At 42.5% G+C, this 18,014-nt stretch overlaps 1 protein-coding gene and 1 pseudogene across 1 annotated transcript in view; both read right to left on the bottom strand.

Annotated features, from left to right (window-relative positions):
* Nucleotides 1-18,014, bottom strand: part of LOC126234982 (xaa-Pro aminopeptidase ApepP-like) — a 241,482-nt gene that overhangs the window by 126,321 nt on the left and 97,147 nt on the right. Inside the window, exon 2 of the mRNA XM_049943721.1 lies at nucleotides 11,807-12,057. Coding sequence (XP_049799678.1) covers nucleotides 11,807-12,057 — 251 coding nt within the window. The remainder of the gene's footprint in view (nucleotides 1-11,806; nucleotides 12,058-18,014) is intronic.
* Nucleotides 11,414-11,531, bottom strand: LOC126238447 (5S ribosomal RNA; annotated as a pseudogene).

The following is an 18,014-nucleotide window of genomic DNA, read 5'->3' on the forward strand; positions in this document are numbered from 1 at the left end:
GCTCGTTACAATCATGATTCCGTAGGCAACAGCAATCATTTTTTCGTGAAGGCATCGACCGTCTTGTCTCATAGTGGGCTAAATTCATTAACAGTTATGGCGATTACTTTTGGAATAATGAACAGTTTACTTACTTTTTTCCATCTGTTTCGTTTGCATTTGACTGCCCCTGTGTCCAAGGAGTAATGGTCAATATTGAGGGATGCGACAGCGACCGTCATTCGAAGCAAAAAAGTGTAATAAACATGGGCTCTAAAATGCATACCTCAAGAGCTAAGGGCATTTGTTCAGATTTTTTTCTTAGAGTTGAACATGAAGAAAAGTTAATAGCTCGTAAGGTATGCATTTTAGAGCCCATGTTTACTACACTTATTTGCTTCGAATGATGGTCGCTGTCACATCCCTGAATACAGACCATTGCTCCTGAGACATCCTGCAAATTCGATGATAAGAAATTTCTCTTTTTTAGAAATGCTTTTCTTGCATTCGTCAGTCTGTATTTTATATGCTCCCTACGCATGGTAAGTTAAATCTTTGCCTAAACATCAAAGCTCATCGGCTATTTTACTGTCTCATTTATTTATCTAATTCTGCGAGCATCGCCTGATTCAATTCAACTGCATTCCATTACCCTTGTCTTACTTTTGTTGACACTCCTCTCGTAGCCTGTTTTCAAACTACTAAGCCCAAGTGTCACCCAAGCTTTGTTCGACTCAGTGTCCAGCCGGGCTAGAGTTGTTACCAGAGGTGGCAGCTCTGTGTAACACATTTCGCTCCCTGTGTACAAGCAGATCAGTTACAAATTTACTTGCGTATAATTCTACCTCCTATACTGTGTACATAGAATACGTAAAATTCAGTTTTTTGTTGTCCTCTCTGGTGCTGCAATTTTAAAAGTCAGCAATCTAATACGACCAACGCTAAAATTTCACGTTTTCTCGGAGCAGCAACTTTGCGCCGGCTGCATCGGTCAGCTGTACCTCTCAGCTCGATTAGTCACGAAAGTACTCCGCCTCCAGTACAAAGCATGGCTCTACTTCTGGTGCCTTTTTTCGTCAGAGAAAGCGGAATGTCGATAATAGCACGCCGTCCGTCGACCGTAACGAGCAGCTAGCTATTTTTGACTTGGGAGTGTACTCGCACGCCTCGATGTAACTGAGATATTTGCAGCGCTACGACCTTTAATAAGTACCAGTAATTGGCTGGAACAATTTTTTTCGATTGTTACGAGGACGAAGGGATAAATTTTGAGCCAGGCATGGAGATAAATTGGATATCATTTAAATCTATTTCCCTTCAAATCGACAGACTGGAATACCTTCTTGACAAAATATTTTTGAGACCAATTTTTGACGTATTGCTATTTTGTCAAATAATAATGTTACTGCAGAACCGTGGCTGTTATACCAGTCGACTGGAGTGCTCAAATCTTGAAAGCAACAAAATAACGTGCCTGCTGTAGCTCAGTGAATTCCTCTTGTGAGATTTACAGACGAATGATCGTTTTTAGAACGTGTCTTGCGATATGTACGATGAAATGGATAGATGAGACGCGCTGAAAGTCTATTATTAATTATCTAGGGCGGAGAAGCTGGACAGTTCAAGAAGAGGCTACAGGGTAGATAAAATCTACGAGGGTTGGAACTTTAATAGTGGCAACTATTTATTTACAGTTCGTACAAAATAGATACGTGTTTCAAAGTCTTGCTGACATTCAAAGTAGTCACCAGCGTTGTGTATAACCCGTTGCCAGCGATGTGGAAGTCTAGGATACTCTTAGCAGTGCCAGTTGTGTTGACAGTTCGAGCGGCGCTAAGCTGGTCGCAGGTTGTGTTCCAAAAATGAACAGGATAGAGACAGAAGTGATGACACTTTCTGCAGGACCTGACCATCATTTTGCAGGACAACGTTCAAGCACGTACAGTGCAAGCTGTTACTGATTTGTTTAATTGATGGGGCTGCTAAGTGCTATACCACCTACTGCACTCCCCTGGCTTAAGCCCTCGTAAAGTTCAACTCGATTTCTAAACTGAAGGAAACACTTCGTCGGGCAATAGACCGCGCCGCTCGAACTGTCAACACAACTGGCACTGCTAAGTGTGTCCTATGACTTCCACATCGCTGGACTACTTTGAAGGTCAGTAAAACTTTGAAACAAGTATCTATTTTGTACGAGCTGTAGATAAACAGTTGCCACTATTAAAGTCCCAACCCTCGTGCAACAGTTTCCGAAAACCATATGCGCAATTTAAACTGTAATTCGTATTTAGTAAAAAAATGAATGCAAATGCGCAGTCTTACCCGACCGTGGGGTAGGAATGTGTGTCTAGTGGGGTCAATCTGCATATTATTATTTGAGAAAAACACATGTGCCGTTCAGTTTTTTTCTTTATTTAATTTATGGAGTACATAAACATAATATACCTTGTTTCTGTTATTGTTGATACAAGATTTGATTTAATGAACAATTCTGGGGTCTGTGAATAAAAACTCGTAAAAATATTACAATTGGGAGGAACAATTGTTTAATAGAGATCATAGATGAAGTGTCCAGAACCTTCGTAAAAAGAACAGGATTCATGCCACCACTCCTTGCACTTTAGACATTGAATCCAGTCTTCTGTTAATGGATTATTGTACTTTTCAGCACAGCTTGGCCAGTGAAAAGTCTGTAGGATTTCCATCGACGTATTTAGGTTTTGCTTTGCTTTCTTTTTGTTTGCTTGATATGAATCAAACAGTTTCCTCTTTGACTTCTTTGAAAAATTGGAAATTTGTGGTAAGTTCCTATGGGACCAAACTGCTGGGGTCATCGTTCCCTAGGCTTACACACTACTTAAACTAACTTACGCTTAGAACAAAACTAACACCCATGTCCGAGGGAGGACTCGAACCTCCGACGGAGGAAGATCAGCGGATCGTAGCAAGGCGCCTCAGACCAAGCGGCTACCCTGCGCGGCTTGGCTTCTTTATTTCTTGTTCTGTTGACTGGGATTCCAGTTACATCTTAAACGGGATTCCAGATACTATTTCTGACTTCTTCCCTTTCTTCTTTTCTGGCAACTTCCATAATGGAAACATCCCCAAAACTGTGGCTAAGCCATGTCTCCGCAAGATCCTTTCTTTTACATGTGGTCAAGTGGAAACGTATTGACAGTTCTTTTAACAGCGACAGAATCACTGTTCTTTAGTGAATACTTTTTTTCCTTTTTTCACTGTGAATTCTTGTAATTCACCGCTTCCACGGGAGTGGAAGACAAGATAACAATTTCGAACGCAGCATTATTTTTCTAACGATTCCATAGGAATATATGTAAAATGCTTTAGTAAGCTTTTGTAAGAAAGGAAATTCGCTTATGTGCATAATGTCAGGTACTTACACAAAATTCGCACATAGGTTTTCTGACTTTTGCTTAATCTAGTACAGATACCGAAACGATGTCAAGATAGGTAGCGTAATATATTACAAAATGTTGATTATACTGGTGTAGTGAGCTACATATTAACGATATGTCGTCTCAAAAGCTTAGTCATTCACTACGTTTTACATCTCAGGACCAACATCCACCCCAATTTTCAACTTATGAAAATACCTCGAGTATTTTAAAGTGATTCACTTACACAACCGAGATTTTCGTCACTTTACCTAATATGAAGGATACTAAGAAACTCTTAGCATATGTCTTTACTTCTGAATCTATACTCCGTTCATCATAACAATAAACCTGATGCAAACAAACACAAGCACGATGATTGGTCAGAAGCCTTAGCACACGTACACTTGTGTTGCTTCGGCCGCGCGGGATTAGCCGAGCGGTCTTAGGCGCTGCAGTCATGGACTGTGGGGCTGGTCCTGGCGGAGGTTAGAGTCCTCCCTCGGGCATGGGTGTGTGTGTGTGTTTGTCCTTAGGATAATTTAGGTTAAGTAGTGTGTAAGCTTAGGCACTGATGACCTTAGCAGTTAAGTCTCATAAGATTTCACACACATTTGAACTTGTCTTGTTAAGCTCTTGGAAGTAGGTCCACTTATGTATTAGATATATTATTACTAAGTTGCGTTAAATGAAACTTTAAGATATTCAAATGTGTTAACAGCCATCAATGTTTTTCCTAATCACGCTTTAGCTACGTACTTTTTATTTCAAAAATTATGTATAGTCACAGCCTCTGCAGTGTCGTGCTCTGTCGCGCAGTTAATGCGCAGTATGAAAATGTCTGAAGCTGCTTCCTGTTCCGTAGTGAAACGCGTGTGGAACACGATGCCGAGAAATAGGTTGTTCCTAATGTTTTTCATAAATTTACAGAGATAATCGGCTTTTAAGTTTTCCGAGAGAGTGTGTTATATAAAGTTGCGACACAACTACTCATCGGATGTATGTCGGAATCGGCAATGTAATTGAATGATAACCAATTACAATTCATGGTTCGCTGGTTTAAATCTCGTCTGAGTCATTTTCTTTTCTCGTTCAATTTGAAATACCTACATCTCATAATTGTAAAATTCATCATCATTTTTTGTGAATAAGTCTGCTCCGATAGCTCAGTGGTCAGCGCGGCGGTCTGTCACTCCAAGGGGGCTGGGTTCGATTCCCGGCAGGGTCGGAGATTTTTCTCCGCTGAGGGACTGGGTGTTGTGTTGTCCTCATTATCATTTCATCATCATCAGTGGAACGCAGCGGGAAACCACCACTGGAATCACTTCCCTAGACGCTCATGCGGTGGACCTCTCTGACGAAGCTTCCCCATGACAAGACCTGCCGTAAGGCAGAGCACAAATAAGTTTATGAATAATGCACGTCTTCTTGTTTCTAATAACAAATTGCACGCGAAATCCCTGTTTTCATTTCAAATGTAAATTCTTAATCATCGATATTTTATGAAAGACTGTTAACACAAGTTGCTTAAATTAAGAAAACACAACGTAATTTTTAGGGCAATAATGTAAAACCAAACACTATTTATTTGGACTATGTCCAACGTTTTATACCACAGATCTAGATAATCACGGAAATGTATTTCACGGACAAGGAAGGAGCTAAGAGATCAGCAGACGACTGACTGTAATTAATACCTTCAGTGGCTTCATTATTCAACAGAACGATGAAATCCCTGCATCACACACAGCTCGCTCATAAAAATTACCGTTTAAGTTAGAAATTTTCATCACTCTTGTTTGTAATTAGAATAAGATGTCAGGTGAGAACGAGAGCAATTTATGCTTACCGTCTGGTCACCTAAGAAGCGCGCGATACTGCTGGAGTTTTTCCGAATATTATTTACCTCTCTTTAAAAATTATATGACATTCGAAGCTATATTGTTTCTTTGCTAGTCTTTTTTTAAGTCTGAACAGCAACTACCCACATCATTGCAGGTTAGGCTTACTTCACATCAAGCTGGCGGCCGACATTTTTGCCGGACCGACAGGGGACCTAGCGCCTCTTCACACGTAGTCGACAGCCGGACGGCATATTCAGTTGACCTCGACTACAAATGGGGCAGGCCCAGCTGTTAACGTGGTATCTCCTGTACAGACGTTTGGAAAACAGAAGAAGAAGAAAAGTGCATTGGGTCCATCCAGTCCATATAAGAATAGACGAAGTGGGTGCATTCCTTGTCCTTTTTGAGTAAATAAGGTTGAGATGAAGATAAGTTTTTTAATTATTTACGGATGAGTTCACGAACTTTTGACGATCTACATGAACGAATGAAAAGTTCCATTCAACGCCGTAATACATCCTTCCGAGAATGTATCCAGCCTATACAAATGTTGGTAAATACAATCAGGTGAGTGCGAAAGAAAACAATAGCTAGAATTTAAAGAAAGTTATTATCCTAAAGGATGTACATTTTTGTTATCACCCTAAAGAATTTTCAGAGAAAATGTTCTACTATATTTAAAGAATGTTATTTGTGGAAATCAATGATAGAAAAAAACTGGTAATTCCTGAAGACAGGCCGGCCGATGTGACCGAGCGGTTCTAGGCGCTACAGTCTGGAACCGCGCGACCGCTACGGTCGCAGGTTCGAATCCTGCCACGGGCATGGATGTGTGTTATGTCCTTAGGTTAGTTTGGTTTAAGTAGTTCTAAGTTCTAGGGGACTGATGACCTCAGATGATAAGTCCCATAGTGCTCAGAGCCATTTTTTTGAACCTGAAGACAGGTGCCTTCGTAGTACAGTAAGTCCGAAGGTACCTTATTTTTTTAATTGATGGTGAAGCGTTTGGACTGCATCAATGCCTTCTGGACACCAATTAACAGTTGCTAAAAGTGTTCAATTATCGCCTGTGAAGAGCCCGGAGATACGTAGAATGTTCATTTGGGATACGAACTAATAAATGGAGGATTTTCCACGGAGCTATAAATTTAAAACCTGATTTTGCTCTTGACATTGTAAGGGCGTGTGTTGTTTTGCACAATACCATTCTTAAAAAAGAAGGCTACAACCCCGAGGATAATCTGTCCATAACTGGACTTGAAAGTATAACAAGAATTTCTGCCAATAATGTACGAAAAATGTTGAGGGATTATTTTATGACACCTGAGGGATCTGTGAAACGGCAATTATCTAAAATTTAATATGCCACTGATCTAATTTTTTTTGTATTTAACGTAAAAAATAAAGACTTGTACTTACCATGGTCGTCTCTGTCTTTGTCACACATCCGTTCAAAGCCTTCGTTCAGTTTTTTGCAAACATCGATCCATGCATTCTATGTTTGTATTCTATCCATGTAAGTACCTAAAGTCTTGTCCCACGAAACTGGTGTAAGGATTTCGATATCAATTTCCGCCATGACACAGTACACTAGAAACGTCCAGAACAGATTGAACCACCAACAAAGCAAAACGCAACTGCCCGGCACACGATAGTTGGGTAGATGTGTAGCGCTCTACTGTTCTGCATGCCCCACCACCTGCGCCAGTATTTCCGCACGGCACCGACAACGGGCCGACACAGTGGGGGCCGCAGGCATCCCACAGCCTCGGCCCGGCTGTCGGCCTGATGTGAAACTTCCCGTAAGCGTCTCACCCTCACAGCCGGCTGCCGGGTAGATGTAAAATAAGCCTTAGTTGGACCTCCGGCTGGCCAGTGCTGTCCAAGTTTAATGCGCCGGTAAAGCTGTTGACCTGCATTATCGCTCAGTCTATGTGCGTGCAACACATGATAAAACGTATTCTTACGATCGTACCTGGCTGTACTGGTCACAGGTTGGCTTCTGCTTCACGTGAAACGAGATCCAATGAGATTCAAGCACACACGGAAGAATACATGGCGTAATATTTACATCAGGTTTATTCTTATGATGAACGGATTATAGTAAAAAGTACAACAGTACGACATTTGATTTGTGAAAAGAATGTCGTAAATTGTGCAGTACAAATGGGTAATGACATACTCGGCTTCGTGCTCCGAGTCACGTGACTTATATGTTGGTTTCAGTAAAACGACTTCAAGCGCAGTTTATGTCATCTACGGACTACGGTATTTCGTGCCCTGCAGAGTAGCCACCTACTGGATTGTTAAAACTGAGATATATGCGTTGCGCAATCTTGTCCGCCGCTCAACTTACCCCACTCTATTCTATAGGCTGAAGAATGTGCTCGTAACTCCAAAGATACAATTTCAGCCGTTGTTGAGGGATATTTTCTGAGTATTTTCGTATGAGACACCGGGTGGCTCATTACAGAGTAGTTCTATCTCGTTTGATTTCTTAACCTCGTTTATCTTCTTATCCATATTGCACTGAAAATGTCGGCCATTAGAGCAAATATCGACAAGATGCGCTGTGTGTCTTGTTTGGAAACAACCTTGTTCCATTCACTCACGGCCGTTGCTGCTGACAACATTAATGTCCCGTTCATTCTTCATCCTCACGTTTGCGTTTAGTACTTCACGGTTCCGTCACTGATTTGTTTTTCTGGCAGTATTAGCTGCGATAACAGCGCTTAACAGTGGTACTCGGCAGGATGGGCAGCTTTATAGATGAAAAGTTGACCGACGTGAACCTCGTGCATGGGTGTACTGTTCAAATTCATCCTGTGGGTGTTTATCACGATCACTAACGCCGCCCTGTGTGACAGAGATGACACATTACTGAATAAATCAATGGCATTCCTTTTTTTTTAATATAATGATTGTCATTATGAATGTCCACCAAACAGCCACACTCTCAAGTCCCAATTTAGCAGCTGTTCCCTATACCGAAGAGCAATCACGAAAATAACCATGCAAACAGACAACTTCCAGCCAGTGTTTACTAATAGTTGGTTCAAATGGCTCTGAGCACTATGGGACTTAACTGCTGAGGTCATCAGTCCCCTAGAACTTAGAACTACTTAAACCTAACTAACTTAAGGACATCACACACGTCCATGCCCGAGGCAGGATTCGAACCTGCAACCGTAGCAGCAGCGCGGTTCCGGACTGAAGCGCCTAGAACCGATCGGCCACTCCGGCCGGCCTATTAATAGTCAAATGGTTCAAATGGCCCTAAGCACTATGGGTCTTAACATCTGAGGTCATCAGTCCCCTAGACTTAGAACTACTTAAACCTAACCAACCTAAGGACATCACACACGTCCATGCCCGAGGCAGGATTCGAACCTGCAACCGTAGCAGCAGCGCGGTTCCGGACTGAAGCGCCTAGAACCGATCGGCCGCAGTTGCCGGCTACTAACAGTCAGCATACAGGACGCACGATAGGAATTACTAGCAGAGACAGTAAAAACAACAAATAGATCAGGAGAAAATGGAGTGTAGGATTTAATTTTAACAGTATTGAAAATGAAGTGGATGTGAACGAGGCGTACAGTGAGGGGAATGAGTCGCCATTCGACTACGGAAGTTTATTGAAGATTTCAACGATAAATCGGCCTCTAGACAGTCAGTATTGCTGCGCAGTATTTCCGAATACGCTGTAATATTGAACGTAAAGGGTGAGATTGAGAAATTGCGCAATAAGATTGAGGAAATAAAAAAAAGTTGAAATAGACTGCACTGCCTGAAAATGTGGGCAGTATTGACAATATCATCGCTATTATGACGCGTGATACAGTCTCTGGGTATGTATGTGTTCGCTGTTCCTTGTTGTTGTATTGAAAATGAGTTCAAAACAAGACAAAATACTGTTCTTAGAGTGCACCAAAATGTGGGATGTTAGGGCAGATGAATACAAAAACAGAAATATTAAGAGTGAATCAAATGAGATGTTGCTCACAAAATACAGGGAACAGTGTCCTTCAGCCACGAAGGAAGATATTTAAAAAACTAATTAATGCGCAGTTATGAATAAAAATACAGGGCGTTAAAAACACGTATTCTATATTTTGAGAGGGGGTAAAGACAAAAATATCCAGTGTATATGGGCCCTAAACTATATACATTAAGAGCTTTGTGCACTTGTTCGGCTTCGCTATAATGTGAAACACGTCTCTTCTACTGTAAGCTGCACCTTTTTTAAAGAAATATATTACATTTTTCGCTGAAGCCGACTGTGTGCTGTACATCTTCCCAGTATGTCAACACAATTCGATTATTAGTCCTTTTCGATTGGTTGGTTGGTTTGTATGGGTTGAAGAGAGCAGATTCAATTCTTTAGCCTTATAGTTTAACTTCAAGTATTCAAACTGTTTGTTTTCCAATCTCGATGTGTCTATATTAGTGCTTTCAGTAGCAACCCTACTGATTACCATAATTCTTGTTATAAATTGTATGAGGGAGAGTTATATTATACGAAATGACAAGGGAGTTGAGCATAGCTGTATTACAGATTTGCTCTGAACATTTAAATTAAAATGTCCACTTGGCATTACGGTATGTCATTTTCCCCAGACGCTGTAGAGAGTGTAACAGAAGACAAATAGTGTGAATGTGGTTCGAAGAACCCTCTGCCAGGCATTTAAGTGATAGTTGCAGAGTCGTCATGTAGATGTAGATGTTATTCTGTTTAGAAATTAAAAGCTTTAATAATGCCTGTTCATAAGTCACTCAAAATCATCAGATTGAGCCCATTGTATCGTGACTGTTACTAAGAACGTCCCGTCAATTCTACTTCTACAGCTCAATTTACAGAATGGTAATCACTGCAGAATCGGAGGGCGTATTTTATGTTACTTCCTAGTAAAAATGACCACTCTGCCCTCCACTTCTCTTCTCGTAGTAGCTGGTAGTGCCTGAATAACTATAGATTTTAACATAAAGTTATTACTCAAATTCAAATGTGTGTGAATTCATAAGGGACCAAACTGCTGAGGTCATCGGTCCCTAGACTTACACTCTACTAAAACTAACTTGTGCTAAGGACTATTCACACACCCATGCCCGAGGGAGGACTCGAACCTCCGGCGGGAGAGGCCGCGCAATCCGTGACATGGCGCCTCAAATCACGCGGCCACTAAGCGTCGCAGTTCTTACTCAACTTGGGCAGAATAAAACGAAACAAAACGGCACAATCACGCTTAATGTATACAGAAAGGAGTCTAAGAGATCTTGGAACACACCGCCGCTAACCAGCCAGGCAGTCGTACTGGGTGTATAAATAGCATGCGATTCTTCAGAATGCCTGGGGTTTCCAAGCGATCAGCGCTGCGATTTATCCACACACGTACGATCTACGAAGAGACCGGTCGCCTAGACACGTGCGATCTATGTAGGGATCGGTCGTCCACGCGAGAGATCGATGCGATCCGTCCCTTTTGTGTTGGACCCTTTAGGTCGTTCGTAACATCAAAAAGCTTGGAGTAGAAGAGATGTGTTTCACAGTATCAAAAATTAACATGCGCTCATTGCTCTTGAGGTATGCATTTTAGAGCCTATGTTTATTGGACTTTTTTTTCTTGTTTCAGTCCATACGAGCACCTCTCAAAAGTCGGGCTATCTTCTTTTAATATCCTGTGTATTTGGATATTTATGTGTCCGTTACATTACTTACTCGAATATAATCACTTAGTGCACCTATTATTACACAACAGTTCTCCAAAACAATGTCTCAAATAGTCTGAAGTGGTTGGCAGGGTGCCAGTTTAACAACTTACATTGAGCTGTACCGCAGGTCTACTGCATTGTCAACAATATGTTGAAAATACTATTTACAAGGGGAGACATGAAGATAGGTCATGGGTTGAGACATCAGGGAATTACTTCGTGCTACTAGAGGGAGCTATGTGGAGCAGATATTGTAGGCCGGGGCCAGCGATTCAAATATATGAAAGCACCCCGTCATCAAGCCACGAGTGGCCTACCGGGACCATCCGACCGCCGTGTCATCCTCGGTGGAGGATACGGATAGGAGGGTCGTGGGGTCAGCACACCGCTTTACCGGTCGTAAGATGGTATTCTTGACCGAAGCCGCTACTATTCGGTCGAGTAGCTTCTCAGTTGGCATCACGAGGCTGAGTGCACCCCGAAAAATGGCAACAGCGCATGGCGGCCCGCATGGTCACCCATCCAAGTGCCGACCACGCCCTACAGCGCTTAACTTCGGTGATCCCACGGGAACCGGTGTATCCACTGCGGCAAGGCCGTTGCCGCGATTCAAATATATAAAATAAATAATTGAGAATGTGGGATTTAAGTAGTGTTTTGATATAAGAGATTGGCAAAAGACGCGGTGGGCAGTGGTCATAATGTTTTGGCCAATCGGTGTGTGTCAGTAAGGTCCTACTATACATATGGCCCGTAGATGTCCTATATTATTTGGTTTGAAATCCGTGCCACTGAATGCAAAGGTAGTGACGGTACAGACGCTGCTAGCTTCAGAACGTAAAGGCACAGCAGGGGACGGTTGTCAGCAGCTCGGCTTACCTGGTGTTCATCGCTGGAGGTGACGATGTAGGCGGCGATGCCGTAGTACTCCATCCGTTCCCTGAGCATGCGTAGCCGCTCCGTCGTGTTGACTGCTAGGGGGTGCGGCATGCAGGCGTCGGTGGCGCGCAGGGACACGGCGGGGGCGGCGGAGGTGGGCTCTTGCTGGAGGCGGAAGTAGGTCCCTGCGTCGGGGGCGGCGGCGGCGGCGGCAGCGGGCCGGCATAGCGCGCTCCCCACCACCAGCGTCGCTGCAACACGGAGGCGGGCCGTCCAGCACAACACAGTCCCACCACCTTAGGCGCTACTCAAGGCTAACGACCGGCTCATTCACAGGCAATTATGTCCCGGACGTCAACTCAGCCGCCGATCTAAGGCGCGGTCATGGTCTCCCTAGAAAATATGTTTGTTAACAGTTTCTTCAATGATTTCGTGACTTCTTCAGCTGGCATTCTCTTTATTTGATGTACGATTGTACTATTTCCGTCTTTTAGGCCATTTTCAAGCACCTAAAACGGAAGCATTAGTATCACTTATGAATTTAACACAGGAACAAGTCATATCCCAAAATTTACTACGAGGACTATAACTTACTGTTTGGATGATTGTTTAATGGGTTATTATGACGTGTATGACTTGCTCCTAAGACTGATTCTAATTGCCATAAAATAAATTAGAAATAATATTTCGTTATTGTTGAAGCATGTTGGAAAGCTCTTATACAGTGTGTTTCAAAATTACACCGACAAACTTCGAGGGGATGTAGAAGGTGTCTTGAGGAGCGAAGTCAGGACGGGAGTCCGTGTCCGAAAACGCCATCCAACGACACTACAGAGCGTCAGAACTATAGGTGCCGGCACCTGTATATGTATGCATAAAAAAGGATGATTCTGTGATGATGTTACAAAGTTTCAACGATTGTAGAGAAGGACAGATGTACCAATCTGAGGTAAAGGGCCCAGGTCCAGAAACAAACGAGTCGCAAAATTAAGAGCGAAATTCGTTCTCATACTTCTGACAGAGGAATACATGTACTAGTGATGTTGCGGAACGTCCCCTAGGAAAAATTAGTGAATTACTGTGCTGGTAAACCACTTACGTTATTTGATTTTCAAACAGCTGAGCAAAACTGAACGTACTCAGACATTTCTCTCTTTACTTATTCTGATCATCACTAAACTGACACACAATATTTTTAGCGCAACGCAATCTGTCTTTCAATAATCCCTACAAAAGAATGGCCCTGACTAACAATAACCTATACCTTTCATGAATCACTTACCTCACAAAAATATTCGTTACTCGAACTACTGAAATACAGAGAGCGCCAATATTGCCAGCTAAATAAAGGATTCTAACTACTGAAGGCACTAACTACTGATAGGCATAGTTAGCAAATGAGATATTTTGATAGAGAACAAACAATGTATTTACCTTAATAGTGTTCAGAAGTCATAATATATATATATATATATATATATATATATATATATATATCAGTTCATGACATCCAGTCTTACAAATTTACTCTCTCTGATGGACACACTCTCTCCCCACATCCACCACTGCTGGCGGCTCACCTCCAACTGCGCAACGCTACGCGCTGTTAACAGCCATCTGCCCAACACTACAATAGCAAATTTCAACACTGCAAACCAGCCACAGACTGCACACAGCACAGTCAGTGATTTTCATACAGGGCGCTACATGACGTTACCAACACAAAAACCTAAAGGGCGTACTTACAATTGTAGATACGCAACTTTCAGAGGTGGCAGTGTGGATCAAAATAAAAAAAATTTCTTGTAAAAACTGGCTCTAAAATGCATACCCTTAAGAGCTCTAGCTGTTGTTTAATAGAGGAGATGTGTTTCACGTCAGCGAAGATGAACAAGTGCTCATAGCTACTCAGGTATGCATTTTAGAACCCATGTTTACCGGACTTTTTTCCTTATTTTGGTCCCTACTACCACCTCTGAAAGCTGCCTACAATACAATCATAGCAACAACAGTTCCAGTACATGTATTCTAACATTAGGGGTATCAGAACTATTTCCTCTTATAGTCTTATAACTCTGGACTCTTTCGTTTCCGTATCGTTCTCCATAATTCCTGAAAGTTTGTAGCATCATCGCTGAATCACCCTGTAAAAATACATACATTTACAGGCGCTAGCGCCTATAACTTTGATGGTATGTAGCGTCGTGGGATGACGGTTACGGACACGGGTACCTATCCTCGATTTATTTCTCACGACACATTCTACATCCCCTACAAGTTTATCATTGTAATTTTGAAACAGCCTGTATATAAGGTTGATATTTTTTGGTACTTATGCTATGAAGATTATAATTATTTTCCAAAAATCCACTAATAATCTTCCTTGTGTAGGTACGTTAAAAACATCAACCTTAGATGAACTTTCCAACAACGCTCAGAATTAAAGTTCTCCTAAAATAATTAGAACTATTTCTAATTCACTTTATTACAATTACATACAGTCATAGGAGTAAAGGAGTACATTGCTGAAGACATCACGAAATCATTTAAAAATTTCATCGCAGCTACCGACCCTATCGCAATGAAGCTTATTAGAAAAGAGTATTTTTTTTTTTTTTAGATACCAAACTTCGCAACTAACTTTCGGAGAATGAAGTGACACGAGAACTAAGCCCAAATTGAAAAATTGCGAGGTGTATAGAAATTTGAAGCTACATTCAACAATACAAAAAGTGAAACAATTTCCTCGGAGGAAATCCACAGTCCCTGGTTACAAACTGGTTTTTCATTGTCCGTCTCGATTGCACTGCAGTTGCATGCAATCTAGACGGACAATAAAAACGTCTGTTCTACATTTAACAAAGCTACGGTTCAGTTGCTTTCAAGACAGCCTGCCAGGTAAAGTGCGTGTCCAGTCCGACCGTCTGCAGAGAGCTTTTCAGCGAGCTATAGGCGCACACATCCACAGCACAAAAGCTGGCCTGAAAATAGGCGGAAGCGAATGCCTAGAACAGCATTGCTTCCCAGTTAAGCACCGAGCTAGGTGGCGCAGTGGTTAGCACACTGGACTCGCATTAGGAAGGACAACGCTTCAAACCTGCATGCGGCCATCCTGATTTAGGTTTTCTGTAATTTCCCTAAATCACTTTAGGCAAATCGCGGGATGGTCCCTTTGAAATAGCACGGACCCCCTAATCCGATGGGACCGATGACCTCGCTGTTTGGTCCCCTCCCCCAAACCAACCAATCCCAGTTTAGCCTCGTACACACCGGACCGCGCAGAACCGAGGGGAGAGTTTTGGCACAGCCCAACGCGTTCGGCGTGGGTAGCAAATCGTGCTGCTCTGCACATTGTCGAGGAGCAACGAACAAGTTCCGCGCAGCGTCGGTACTTCAAAGGAAACAGTTCGTTCTTGTGCGCTTTGTTCAGGACGGATTTTTCTCGCTACAAAACCATAATATCGGACCGACGAGAAGTGTGTCAATTAATTTACGTTCTATCTTAAAATGTGTTTCGAGTGGAATCACCAGAAAATATAAAAACCGGAACTGATGAATCTGACATGCGATGTGGACCAAAAGTCAATACCCGTCGTAAACCACTGGTACATTAAAATAGTCATGTTTGCTTTGGTAATTATCCACACAAACACCAGTGTACACTGCTACATTTTTTGAGATAGTTATTGATACGAGCACCAGAGTACACTGTTGTTAAGTCAAACATCTCTGACTATTGATTCTAATCTGTTGTGGAGATGTTTGCTAATAAAGAAAGAGTTTTTGCTTTGAAATCGTGGTTCGAATGTGGTTCTGATGTAATAATAAAAGAGTGGAATAGTAATTTCAGCATTGTTCCAGCTACAAGGAAGGCTGTCTACCGCGTACGAATACGTTTTGAGAAAAGTAGATCTGCAGCGGATTGCCGCAGGTCAGGTTGGCCATCAATAAAAGATCCAGAGCCCTAAAAAGTCTACTCGCAGACTACGTAGGCTTCAATTTTGCGAGACAGTGCTAACTGAATTAACAGAAACTGATAACGAGTTGTTTTCTAAGATAATTTGCAACTTCCGTGGAGGATGAGGTTATTTCAAAATTTCAACTGTTTATTTTGTATTCAATTACGTAACGCTGGGTAGTGACTTTTGGCCCACACTGTATAATGATGACCACATAAAGAAAGAAAAAGAACATGATGCAGAACACACTCCTGAGTAGAATCTTGTTTAATACAATGCTGAACCACTGACCCTTTAACCTCTATGTTTCCCAAATCGTGCAGCGCTGTCGCCCCTTCGAGAAGGACATGTGCTTTCCTATATAGTGGCTGTTTACAGGAATGTGTTAATAATTCTCTCTCCGAGGCTGTACTGTCCGCCTCCGTAGGTGAATGGTCAGTGCGGCTAACTACTGTGGGGAGTATCCGGTTCGATTCCCAGTACTGCCTGGGATTTTTCCTTGGTGGCAGGACTGGAATGGCGTTTACTCCCTCGTGATGCCAACCGAGTACCTACTTGAGTGAGGAGTAGCGGCTCCAAGGTCAAGAAACCCGACAACGACCGAGTGAGCGGTGTGTTTCCCACAGGCCCCTCCGTACCGCATCCAATAACGCTATTTGCGTAGGGTGACACGGCGGTCGGTGGGTACCCATAGGTCCTCCAGCGGCCGTGGTCAGAGTAAACGCTAACGTACATTACTAAATTGTACTGGTAATAAAGGAAATTTGGAATAAAGTATATACGAGAGTCATCCACAAAGTATAGAACGATTATGTGCCACACCCAGCGGTGACCCCCACCAACGAGATTGCAAGTGTTCCATTTAGCCCCTTCCCCAGTATCAGTGTGACCCGAGTTTTGTTCCCGAATGTGACGCCTCTTGTTCTGTAACTCCGGCCGTGGTAGCCGAGCGGTTCTAGGCCCTTCAGTCCGGAACCACGCGGCTGCTACGGTCGCAGGTTCGAATACTGCCTCGGACATGGATGTGTGTGATGTCCTTCGGTTAGTTGGGTTTACGTAGTTCTAAGTCTAGGGGACTGATGACCTCAGATGCTAAGCCCCATAGGGCTCAGAGCCATTTGAACCTTTTATTTGTTTATTTATTTTTTTGTTCTGTAACCTTCCAAAATAGCGGCGCACGCTGAAAATCCCGCCAAATGCGCAGTGCGTAGTGTCATTCGTTTGCTGAACGTACAAAGTATTCGATCTTTTCGAAATTTAAAGGCAAGTAAAGAATGTTTATGGTTGTAGTTGAATGAACGAGTCTTCACTGACGTGGATTTTTAACGGTAAAAGTGTTTCTGATTTATGACAATGTGTGGCCGCATGCATCAGCTCGTACACAGCAAAAGTAGGAAATCTTTGAACATCCTCCGTACAGCTCTGAGTTGGCACGAAACTAAAGAAGTTTCTGGGTAGAAAACAGTTCGCAAACGTGAAGAACTGAAATAAGCAGTCAATTCCTGGTTCAGATCTTTGGGGACAGGGTAGTACAACATGAGAAGTGAAAAACTGGTCTCATGTTGTATAATACGCGCCTACAATGAAAAACAGAGTAAGGCACTTGAACTTTGTAAGCAAAGTTTTGTACTGATATCTTTCGTTTTTATTTATCTATGCCAAAACGTTCTTTACTTTCTGGACGACCCTCGTATATTTTTTTTCATTTCAGCATTAAGAACCTGCACATTTCAGAGACAATCACTGAGATAATTTGCTTGGATACTTTGAAGAGAGACGTCAAACTTTCATACGAATCCAAAAAAACAGAAAACAGTTATTGCTTTTTCTGTTTAAAACATGGCGCATTTCTGTAATTAGTGTAAATTTTTTTTTTTTTTTTACTGGTTCAATCACAGGGGTCTGCAGAAATTTATCTTTGGGTAGGGCGCGGGGGGGGGGGAGGGGGGGGCGGGCGGAAAGACTCTCTAATTGCCTTATTTATATAAATGGTTTGGTTGAAACGTCGGGGGCAAACTCCCGGCCCTGCCACCCTACATCTCCCCCCTCCCCTCCCCCCCGCCCTATTTGCAGGCGCTTATGAGATACCTGGGATACCAATATTGGCTGAAGTAGAGCTGCGAAAGTGAATCGTGAGTCGTTCTTGAATAGCTCATTGAGTAGGGCACTTGTCCACGAAAGTAAAGGTCCCAGGTTCGAGTCCGGCACACAATTTCAATTTGCCAGGAAGTTTCATTTATAATCAATCT

The sequence above is a fragment of the Schistocerca nitens genome, chromosome 2 (genome assembly GCF_023898315.1).
Source record: "Schistocerca nitens isolate TAMUIC-IGC-003100 chromosome 2, iqSchNite1.1, whole genome shotgun sequence".
Taxonomy (NCBI): Eukaryota; Metazoa; Arthropoda; class Insecta; order Orthoptera; family Acrididae; genus Schistocerca; species Schistocerca nitens.